Raw genomic sequence first — 12,463 nt, forward strand, 5'->3', positions numbered from 1 at the left:
AGGTAACATTTCTATGATACAGTACACACACATACACACACACACACACACACACACACACACACACACACACAAGCACAAAGTCACACTCTTTGAGTTCATCAACCAACCCTTATCCCTCAGGTGCAGTAGCCTGTTTTTGAATGACCTGCCGGTCAGATCGGAGGTATGTCGGATTCATGCGATATCTGTGTTCCTATTTGCATATGCAGTATATACGTCTCACTTCCTACAGTTCTCCTCACTTCTGCGCGCACTTCACTTCTCTATGGTGGGTTGATCACCCCTGTGACCTCACAGATGAAAACAGATGAAGAAGCCGAGTGAGAGTGAGAAAATGATCAAGTGCAAAGTATGTTCCACGCGGTACCGAGCGAGTGAACCTCATTAATATGCATCAACGTACCAGCACCAAATGAAAATAAGATCTCTCTCATTTAGAAATCTGGTGATTAAATATTCCCCTTTATGTTGCACCCAAGAGGTGCGTTTTAAAATTCAAATACTATTTACTCCCATGCACAATGTGAAATGAGCCCAATCAGGAGAAAAGCAAACGACTGGCTCCTAATTAGAGGGCCACTTGAAAGACAAAGACTGAGTTGTTAGGGAGACATTATGACAGCCCCGACGTGCTCTTCTTCTGTGGCGGCGCGGACCTAGAGTTGTTTTCCTGTTCAAACACCAGATAACAGATAACATGGCACGTCTTTAGATAGCGCTTTTCAAACCCCACCGTCTTTGGAAAACAGCGGAGGGGGAGTAGAAGTATGGTAAAAATGGGAATTAGTGATGTAAAGTTGTTTCTTTGCGCAATTGTAACGGTAAAGATGGAAAAAGGTGGAGTAGAAGTATGGTAAAAATGGGAATTAGTGATGTAAGGTTGTTTCTTTACGTAATCTTAACGGTAAAGATGGAAAAGGTGGACAGGATGGTAAGCGGGTTTACAGCTGTTACATTTCACTCACAGTGGCGGCATGACCCCATTACATGGTGGGCTGGGAACACCACGGGTCAACTCAGAATCAGAATCAGAATCAGAATTGCTTTTACATACAACCAATGTACAGGTACATCTTAGGCTTAGGTACAACAATAATAGAATAAAGTAAAGTAAGTAATAATAAAGTAGAATAAGGGAATAAAGTGATGGTAGTCATACTACAGCGGGACCAGTCGTACTGCAGTAGAAACAGTAGTGCAAAATGCTGTACTGAACGGTGGCTGATTGTACTGATCTCTATGGACGGATATGGATCAAGTCATGTGCTGTTATCGTGCTGTTATACTGTTATCATGACAAACAGCGGTTTACTCTGAAAAACATCAATGGCCCTTTAGTTGCAAAAAACAAAACAAGGATGATCATGACTCACAAAACAGGGCTGACTATCACGGCTGGGTCCCCGTGTTCAGCTCTAATTGCCCAGTGTGTTTCCCAGTGTGTGTCTCAGTGTGTGTCTCAGTGTGTGTCTCAGTGTGTGTCTCAGTCATGTGGGCTGGGGTGAGGTCAAGTCAGGGGCTGCCAGGGGAAAGCCCACGATCTAGGCCAGAAACATTAACGGACACACACACGCCTGTACACGCACGCAGGCACGCACACACACACACACGCACACACACACACACACACACACACACACACAAGCACACACACACACACACACACACACAAACACACACACGCGCAGACACAAGCACACACACACACACACGAACACACACATACACACACCCACCCACAAACACACGCACACACACGCAGACACAAGCACACACACACACACACACACACACGCACAGGCCTGCGTGTCAGAAGCACTTAATGACTACTGACCATTACGGCGACGGATTAACACAAAAAATGCAACACATCAGACATCAGATGTGTTTGTGACAGAACTCTCCTCACGGTGTGTGTCCTATATCCAGCACAGGCATCACATAACTAACCTAACATTGGGAGGAGGAATCTTCATGACTTCTCTAACCTCTCTGACAGAGTGTGTCTGTCGGTGTTTTCTTCATCTCCTGCTGTTTTCCTCCTGTCCCAGCGGTGTGCCTGGCAGCCCCTGCGCTACACACGTGTGTCTTGATTATGTTGTTTCTTACGTTATTTCTTTTCCAATCAGAATAAGGATCCAGGAGGACAATCCTCTTGAGGTAGAAAGCTGATCCTGATCAACCTTAGTGCCCCTGAGCTAAGGCTCTTACTGGCCTGGAGAGATTTAACCTCCTCCTCTCTCCCCTCCCTGCCTCTGGTTCTCTCATCACTACTGTGGCACGAAGTCATCTTCACCTGTAAACAGCTGTCCTCGGGTAGGGATACACTATGATCTGTCCCCCCCCCCCCCCCCCGCCCCAGTCCTGCCCCATCCTTCATCGCCCCTGGCCGGTGCCTGCAATAAGACAAGTCCTGTAATCTGAGGATGAACGCCTATCCAGGCCACACACAGATTAACAATCGGCAACCAATGATGAGGACAAAAAAAAAGTGAGGGCACTGATAGAGAAAGAGCGAGAGAGAGAGAGAGAGAGAGAGAGAGAGAGAGAGAGAGAGAGAGAGAGAGAGAGAGAGAGAGAAATTAGGAGAATGAAATGGAAGCAGCTTCAATCAAGGAGATTATCTAGGCTGCTTTCTCTCTCTCTCTCTCTCCCTCCCTCCCTCCTTCCCTCTCCCTCCCTCTCACCCTCTCTGTCTCCCCCTCTCTGTCTCTCTCTAAATCCTAATTTAGCCCAGAATGAAGCCAACGTTTATGAAGCTTGGATGTTTGGGAGCGATAATCCATCTGTGTTTTGCTCAGTTTAGAGGAGATTACATGATGGGTGCTTTTGTCACTGATATAAGAGTGGGTGAACAACAGACACCCGAAACGCAAACGAACAGAACAGAGGGCGGGACAATGGCAACAGATACCGTTCGCAGGCACCGTAGCCGCCCCGCTACGCCGACAACACCGACTGGAGATGCCAGTGAGGAACTTCGGCACTGGTGGTCTATGCGGTTGTTAATCTGATTTAATGACATGTTTTTGGTGAGGGAACTGAGCTTCGGCGCAGAGAGGAGGAGAGAGTCAGAGGAGAAAAATGTGAATCTACAGAAAGGCCCTGTTGTCTTTTCTCTCAGAGACAGATGAAGCAGAGATAGAGGCCAACAAAAGAGGCCTACGCAAAAAAAGATGTGAAGACGACGTGCTTTGGTGAAGTAGAATAAACTCCACATAGGCCGGCGTAACCTCGTTCTCCTCCACTGGCTGCCTGTTACACAAAATCATGCATTTAGTGTCAAAAAAAGATGAATAAAAAATATTTTTTTTTACAGTATTTCATGGAAAGTGCAATTGCTAGCAAAATTCATTGAGCAGCACTACTAGTACTAGTGATTGAGCGGCGCACACCTGTGTGTTTCAAAAGGCAACAAAATCCCCGTCACTCTCACAACTCACAACACAACCGACCGATCTCCGATAGTTTCCTCTTTCTTTTGACATTGGTACACAACAAACGTGTGTTAGTCATTTTCCATGCCCTTGGTTTGTTGTCAAACAAAGACTCTGACGTTTCAAAGCAAATAGCTTTCCGCAGGGTTGGTTACGTACGATACTTACGTTGATGTTTGTTTGGGAGGTATTTTCAGGTCACTTTGTTTTCCAGGATAGGCCCGGGACATGATCTTTGGATTATGGATTGCGTGACTGCTTTGTTCTAGACTCATGCCATGTGATGCCAGGAGCGTCAAACACAGTGAAACAAGCAAGGTAATAACAGGCTTTGTTTGGGCAAACGTGTTTGCTGTTTTTGTAAATCATGACGGGCGTTTTGATATGCTAACACGCTAGCCTTCACGGTAGGGTTCCAGGCACTTTATTTTAGACTGGTTGTGAAAAAAAAATAACCCCCGTCCGTTGAGATATCATTGAGCCCCTTACAGAACCTTACATTACAAACCCAATTCCAAATAACACCAGGAATGCCATATGACGTGCGTGTGCGTCTATCTACACTGTAGAGACGGAGGATTCACACTCACCACCGGTGGGGCCAGACGATATGGAGAGGTCTGACTTGACACGCCTTCATCTCCTCCATCTCTTCGTTCTCCTTGGGGCCTCTTTCCTCCGAGGGGTCAGAAGAATAAGCCTGTCTTGTACCTTCCCCTTGATCCACCATAGCGCCCCCTGGCTCTGGACTCGGGCAACGCGCCTCGGGTGCGAGCGCGCTGCTGAGAAGCCCTTCTTGACGCTCTGGTGAACATACGTCTTGAGGCCTGTTGTTGGGTATAATCAAAGTGACTCGAGAGGACGGTCTGTATACACAAACACACTACTGAACAGCACTTTGTAATGCGATAAAGACCCTATAGAATGGCCCTCCATGGTTTTTCCTATACCGGTTTAATTGCTCTCATTAACACTGTCACTAAAAAAACACATGTTGTTACTCATTTATAGCCAATGGCAGCTGTTGGGATGCAATTGAGGCCATGAGCAGAGTCCCTGGTCATCACTTGATTCCACACTATTACAGTATATATACTGGGTTACCGTAGTGCTGCTGGGCTGCATGCACAGATGAGCTGACCCTGGAAAGACTGCGGGGAGCTGATGTCATCAACACGAGACGCTGTCAGCTGGCGTAGGAGCTTGTGTTGGGGAAGGAGCCTAGGGAAAGTACAAAGCAAAATTATCCCTTTTAATTGTCTCTTTTTTTTTTTTCTCCGACAGACACACGCACGCACACACACACACACATACACACACACACGCACGCACACACACACACGCGCACCACACACACACACACGCACACACACACACACACACAACACACAACACACACATCACGCGCCACACCACACACTCTTCACAGCAATTCTCAGTAGCTATAAAAATCCCCCTCACAAGACTATATTATTCATGTTGTGAATAGTGAATGGTTTGCATCATAGAACAACGAGATGGCAACTGAAAACAACCAAAGGATCTTCCAACGCTACTGAAATCCTCCACTGTCTCTGCTGGATTGCTTTCCTTGGAAAGGGGGGTGAAGAGAGAGAGAGAGAGAGAGGAGAGAGAGAGAGAGAGAGAGAGAGAGAGAGTAGAGAGAAGAGAGAGAGAGAGAGAGAGAGAGAGAGGAGAGAGCGAGAGAGAGAGAGAGGGAGAGAGAGAGAGAGAGAGAGAGAAGGAGAGAGAGAAGAGAGAGAGAGAGAGAGAGAGAGGGAGAGAGAGAGAGAGAGAGAGAGAGAGAGAGAGAGAGAGAGAGAGACAGAGAGAGAGAAGAGAGAGAGAGAGAGAGAGAGAGAGAGAGAGAGAGAGAGAGAGAGAGAGAGATAGAGAGAGAGAGCGAGAGAGAGAGAGAGAGAGAGCGAGAGAGAGAGAGAGAGAGAGATGAGAGAGAGAGAGAGAGAGGAGAAGAGAGAGAGAGAGAGAGAGAGAGGAGAGCGAGAGAGAGAGAGAGAGAGAGAGAGAGAGAGAGAGAGAGAGAGGGACAGAGAGAGAGAGAGAGAGAGAGAGAGAGAGAGAGAGAGAGAGAGAGAGAGAGAGAGAGAGAGAGAGAGAGAGAGAGAGAGCGAGCTGGATGAGGAAGAGAACAAGCATGGAAAGATGCTGATGTCATAGACGGAGGAATGGGAAACACATTGAGAGCGCTGGCACCAGGGCAAGTGTTCGTGGCTAGGGTAGAATTTATGGAGGCAGGAGCGTCGGTTTGCATGCTATAGTACAGAGCGCCATACAGGGTCTCGTTACCTTCTCTAGTCAGAGTAGGAATTCAGTCAACTACTGTAGTTGGCCTAAAACGTATTCGGTACGGAATTCCTGGTTCACTGATGGGTTCTAGTTGCCTTTGTAGATTCCTCCCGTACGTTTCCAGTAGATGAGCGAAAAAACATGTGATACAGTACACCGACCGCAGCCTGCGACGCTTAACAACTACAGTCAAGTTAGGACAACTAAGCAGGTAAAAGATACCTCCTAATAAGCTAAATAAGCTAAATAAACGAGCGTCGACGGTGGCAAATACAGTCAAGCTGTACAAGAGTTAGGCCTAATTTGGATTTCATTAGCGTTTTTTATTTTTTTGCGTTTTACTGTCGCCAGAGGAATCCTGCGGTGGGAATGACATCACGGCGTGACGGATCTGTGCTGACAGGTTAAGCGACGTTACCATAAGACGTTGATGGTGTTTGTCTCTATTTCTGGAAAACCCATCGAAAAAAATCGAGAAAAACCAACCAAAATGGGGTGTGTGGTAGGCATACTGAATATGGTTTCAATTCACCGTCCCGAACTGGAGGAAAGCTGGAAAATGCCAACATCCTTAATTGCCGTGCTATCTACTGCACCTCCAGCACCACTGTGTCCTAATCCAACCCTCACAGAGGGTAGAGGGAAGAGGGGAAAAGTGGGTGATAATATTGCCTTAGGTGGCCCAGACGATTTGCATAAAGAATACATGAAAACATAAGGCTTCGAGCTAGAGGACAAACGCTGAGGCTCTGTCCCGTCTGTGGCGTGGCGTGCCACTCACATTATTACAATCCATAGAGCCACTTCGATAGCGTCGTTTCAGAAGAAAAAACCCAAGCACGGAGACATTACCTTGACGAGCCATTGATAAAAGTGCCAGAGTGGGGAGGAGGAGGGGTTTGGGGCAGATGGATATGTGACATAAGAGATATGGACATGATATCGTCTCCGTCGTACGGCTCTCTTCTAGGGGTTGACACGGGAGGCTCTTGTGGTTAGGTATGACCAATGGCGCTGCCTCGCAGGCCCAGGGGAACATTTCATTCGATAAGCCATTTTAAAAATTGGATGAAGAGGTTTTGACTAGGGGCAATAAAAAAGCGCTGCCGTGTCCACCGGCAGAGAGAGAGAGAGAGAGAGAGAGAGAGAGAGAGAGAGAGAGAGAAGGGGGGGATGGAGGGAGGGAGAGGGAGAGGGAGAGAGAGAGAAGGTACTTAGAGAGAATGCCCACCAATTAACTTATTTATAAATCAACAGCAATTTCTGTGATGACTTTACCTCTGCATTTGATTAAATGTGAAAGGATGAAGGGGGGAGTCAAAGTCAAAAATCATTTGATCTAATTTCCTTTATTGGCAATAATCACAAGTGTCTCTCCCACCGGGTAATGAAAAACGGCACTGATCTCGAGCCACGGTGAAGCCGTGCTCAGGCAAAGGGAGGAGAGAGGAGAGAGGAGAGAAGAGAGAGAGGGAAGCCTGTGCCCATACAGAAGCACTGCCCAGACTAAGACTTGGTTATACTGGAGGGAGAACACTTCATAAACACACTGCGTTTCCCTGTATACCTGCATCATAACGTTGCAATTACTCCTATTGTAATTGCGACATTGTATGAACATGTTTGGACATAGTCATGATTGCATAGTGGTAATTGCATGGTATATGGAGTTGGACTGGACTGGCTTGTTGTGCTGTTACACAAGTGGAATACGAAGCGGTCACAGTCTCACAGAAGCTCCAAATGAGTATGCTCGGGTCAACCAGTGAAGGTAGTTTAAGGATACATACTCCTGCTACTCCTACACCCTCAGGATGACACTCCACTGTCCCTGTCCCTGATTGGTCAGGGTGTGGGAAACCATCCAAAGGCCGGAGCGGCATCCAGGGTTACAGTCCCCAGGGGCATCGCTCATCAGCATAATCCTCAAAATCACATTTAGCCGTTTAGCACCGCTGATGGTGCTCTGACGAGGGGGGGGGGGGGGGGGCCAGGCTCAGGCAGCGAGGAGGCCGACCGAGCCGGGCGATCCACCCCCAAGAGAGGCCTTGTTACCGGGGCTGGGGAAGGGTGGGTAGAAAGGCCTTCTCGTCGGGCTGGCATGGACGGAGGAGCAGGTCATTAAAGCATATTAAGATCTACATTACAGATCATTAAGAGGCGAGCTGACCCTTTAGTCAGAAGCTATCTCTGTAGCCCCCTTACTCGGCACCGCCACTGTTGAGGGATGCCGGTCCGCTCGTTGTGGCGTGGGCTGTCGGACCCCGCAGTGGTCAGACGGCCTAGGGGGAATTCCCCAGGAGAGTTGGAGACTTAGACGCAGATTAAGACGGAAGGGGGAAGCGAGGGAGGAGAGGAGAGGAGAGGAGAGGCACTTTGCCTTCCAGTGTCGTAGAGTACAGAGAGTGATGCGGAGCCCTGTGTCTGAAAGTCTCTCTCTCTCAAAAAAAAAAAAAGATTAAAAAAAAAGGATAAAATGGTAGTTTTCTCTGTGGTGGTTATGGGGATAAATTATGAGGTTATGTAATATGCATATGGCTTGCAAAATGTGACATCGGGAACAAGCAGATTAGAGTCGAGCCACAGAAGCTCAGACATCTGCTGTGCGGCACGTATCGGTAAAACCCAGAAAAATACCGAATATAACCTGTCCTTTCCATATTTGATCCAGGGTGAGCTGGGGCATGTAAATCCCCATGTACATGTGAGGATTTCATCTGTTACTAAAACAAGGAGGGGATAGGAGGGACCCATAATGCATTGCAAACAGGAGAAAGAGAGAGGAAAAAGGTAGATGCTCCCATCAAAATACACACGCCAACACGCACACACGCCAACACGCGCACACGCACACGCACACACGCATACACGCACACGCGCACACACACACACACACACACACCACCCTCCCTCCCTCCCTCCCAATACACAAACGTTTGTTTCTGTGGGCAACGGTATTATCATTTTACTGGGTTGGAACACTGAATAAATGTAACGCTTTCATTTGGACACGCAAGCGTGACCCATGCTCCCAGGAGACGGGACTCAGAAGTCATTCTGTTCCAATTAAAACACCCCATGTGTGCCATGATGTCATGCTCCGCGGACCAGTCATGGTTACATGCCTGTCATTTTCCTTCTACATCTGAATGAGGTATAGAAATCTCATTTGTGTAATTGTGCACAAAACATTTAGAACAATACGGCGAGGGAGAGATATTCTCGACACAGGCTGTAGTGGAAGCTACTGTACCTGGAGTGAACACATAGTATCAGAGTGGCTGTGTGAAGGTATTGAAAGAGTGAAACTATTCTTACGGCTGGTGAAGACTGAAGAGAAGACGTCAGTATGTTCGAATTTTATGACAGCCAGCTAGTCTGCATCCGTCAGAGTCGAAATCAAGGATAATGTGATCAAAATCAAATGTCATGTTTTTATGAAAAGAGAACGGTTGATCATGCACACAATACGGTACCTATTTAGTAAGTATGGAGACTGAACCCTAACCCTACCGCTGTTTAGTAAATATGGAGACCGAATTGCTGGTGATCCCAGTACCCTACTCTTATCTGCATACAGCAGAGGAACGACGCAAAACTCCCCCAACGACGATATTATTCAATTGTGTCCCTGTGTTTTTAAAACACCCGTATTTTCCCTGACTATGTCATCTCTGAACAGATGCCAACGTGTGTTAGTCTAAGTTCGGTATTAAGGACAAATCACCAATGCATGGTTTGATCCTTAATTCGTCCCTATTCATCCTGGTTCGTTCTACACAACTTCAAAGCGCCATATGGACCTAATTGTGGTTTGTTCCTGGCACACGAGAGACTCAAAGACCAGGCACTATAGCTACACTAGAACCGTACCTCCAGCCCTCGCCTTCCACTGAGCCCCTTAAAGCATGTCTAGCTACATCAGTCAGATAAAACTGAGCGTTCGGTATGAGATGGCAGAGGGCAGTGGTTTCAGGGGGTAGGCACAGAGCGGGGGGTGAAGAGAGGATGGGGAAAGAGGGAGAAGAGAGGATGGAGTGGATGGAGGTGACGTCAAATCAGGATAGAAAAAAAGTGCCCGACAGCTGTTTTCATCATGTCACCGACGAGCTTAGACATGGGTCGGTGTGATTAGGAGAGATGGCTTCCCCCTCATCAACCTCAGCCTCCCTCCCCTGCCCTCCCCGCCTCCCCCCACCCTCCCTGCCTGTCCCCTCTGCCCTCGCAGGGTAACAGTGACTGGAGAGTAATCAAAGAGAGGAGATTGTAGGATGAGATAAGTGCCGGGTCGTCCGAGGATGAGGAGAAGCTCACGAGCCAAATGGTGACGGTGGGTTTGGTCGCCGCGGGGGTTTGGTGGTTGGTTTGGTTGTGCTTTAGGGAGATACCACTAAAGATGACACACTTTGTCTTGTGTGATTTAAACGGTGTTGTTGTCCAGATTAGACGTTTGGATGGCGTACACAACAAAGGGTCGGGATATACTTCCGTTGTACATGTCATAATGTTTTAGATTACAGTCGCTGGTAAACAAGGAGGATAAATACCTAGGATCATTTTCGGTCTAAGTGTTGCCGATAATATGTCAATTTAAAGGATCAAAAAGTCAATATGGGACCAAAAAAAAAAGTATATCAATTCTGTGTAAGGGGATATTGATATATTATCAATTTGGTGATGAACACAATTCTATGGAATCAATCACACTAGGAAACCAACATTCTAAATGCTTCTCTGCGCTGTCTTGTTTAACATGAACAAATAACCACAAAAAGGTTCTTTCAAAAAGTACGGCTGTTTTCCTTCGCTATTTTATTGTTATTTTTCAAAACAACAAAAAATGATCTTGCCATTGATCCAAGGGCAAATAAACCCAGTAGATCAATCAGTGTGTTCCACAGCACACCTGTTTAACACAACCTCCTCTAGATGAGCCAGCTTTGCCTTCCAGATTCCTCTGCTCCGTCGCTTTAATGTTTCCAATTAGTTCACACAGTCCCTTGGGAAAACAGACTTACTCAGGCACGTGGCAAGAAATGCCTTCAGATGTCTATAATCTGGAAAACCTTCAGTATCCCCTTGGGGATGTTTTGCTCTCATAGGTTCTCTAAGTATGTGGGGTGCAGGGCGATGCAACAATCTCTCTCTCTCTCTCTCTCTCTCACTGTGTCTTTCTCTGTGTGTGTGTGTGTGTGTGTGTGTGTGTGTGTGTGTGTGTGTGTGTGTGTGTGTGTGTGTGTGTGTGTGTGTGTCTGTCTCCCTCTCTCTCTCTCTCTCTCTCTCTCTCTCTCTCTCTCTCTCTCTCTCTCTCTCTCTCAGACACAAATACAAAAACAATACAAATCAATAGTATACAATACCTCACACTTTTCACATGTATTTACCCCCAAACTATAGATGTGTCTGTTTTATAGCTCTCTCCTTCCAACATACAGTGTTTTATATCTCTCTCCTACCAACCTACAGTGCCAAACACAATTCATCATAAAGGGTATCAGGTTATCATGTATTATCTGGGCATATCACAGTATCTTCTTTTCTACCCACTGGTTTAAAACACTACCATCTTCATCTCATTGCAAAAATGTCCAGTTGCATTTGAACTTGTCAAAGGAACGTTTCAAACAGGATATCCTGCCATCTGCTCCAAGCAGACAGTGTTCCAGGAGCCAGTCATATGAGACCTGAGCTCACTGACTGACTGACTGCTTCACAAGGAGCCACATCAATGGCTTTTAAAAGCAGCCAAGAGAGAACCTTTTCCCAATCAACTTAAAAGTAGCGTCAGTTATCTGCAGTGAGTTAAGGGAGTTAATGAAAACCGGCCATCAAATGGGGAGGTCCTAAAAAAAAAACTATGTGCAACTCTTTCATGTTTTTGTTCAAACCTGCATTGATATCTTTTTCAGAGAGGAACACTGGGCTTAGAACAATGACGAGAGAAAGAGACTTCTATTGTCTCCAACTGAGAACAATGGAGAACCTGTTTCATAAAACTCCACAGGGATCCAATCCATCACAATTCTCAAGTTTTTCAAAGCAAAATACTCTTGTGAGAGAAAAAAAAAGAAACAAAACACTAATCATGATTAATCTAATTAACCTCTTCTGTCAACACCTGACTTGCCTTCACCTCCGGAAGGAAAAGAAACATACTTTGCCTGACAACCGCACAAAGGCACGAGAGAAACAAGAGGGTCAATATGGGAAAGAAATGCATCGGGGGTCCCAAGCTTGAAGCCGGCCCAGAATTCGGCACCTGCTGGTCACGTGCACATTGATTCGATTACCCCCCTCTGCGTCCCCCGCCCACTATACCACACCAGCAGATTGACAATACTCAAAGAAAAGTCAATGCCCCGCTGGTCGGCCATGATAAATGTGATGGCTTTGTCTGCCTCTGCAGGTTTCTGCTGGCTCAGGTCAATCGCTATTAAATTACAAAAGTCTACCTCTCAAAAGCCGATTGATAGATGGATACCGCAAACACACAAACCACAAAGAGCCCTCCCCTTTGCCTTCAGAAACCTCAGTTCCCCCTTTCCCCCCCAAAAAAAGGGCCCTTTTTTAAAGTTTGGGGTTTGGTTTTGCATTCGAGGCAGTAATGCCACAGCCCGCAAAACTCACCGTGATTTGAACGGTTGGACCGCGAAGACGTTACAGCGAGCGGCCGGGGCGACGTATAAATAAATACCTATGCAGAGAAATCATCTTGT

The 12,463-nt window shown here is 46.7% G+C and overlaps 1 protein-coding gene across 1 annotated transcript in view; it reads right to left on the reverse strand.

Moving 5' to 3' along the window:
* The window catches only part of gtdc1 (glycosyltransferase-like domain containing 1), a gene marked incomplete at both ends in the record, with an annotated part of 30,879 nt that overhangs the window by 11,156 nt on the left and 7,260 nt on the right, over positions 1–12,463 (reverse strand). The window contains 2 exons of the mRNA XM_080536960.1: positions 4,034–4,267; positions 4,545–4,661. Of these exons, the coding sequence (XP_080393086.1) occupies positions 4,034–4,267; positions 4,545–4,661 (351 nt within the window). The remainder of the gene's footprint in view (positions 1–4,033; positions 4,268–4,544; positions 4,662–12,463) is intronic.

Source organism: Nansenia antarctica, assembly GCF_963989245.1.
Source record: "Nansenia antarctica genome assembly, chromosome: 7".
NCBI lineage: Eukaryota > Metazoa > Chordata > Actinopteri > Argentiniformes > Microstomatidae > Nansenia > Nansenia antarctica.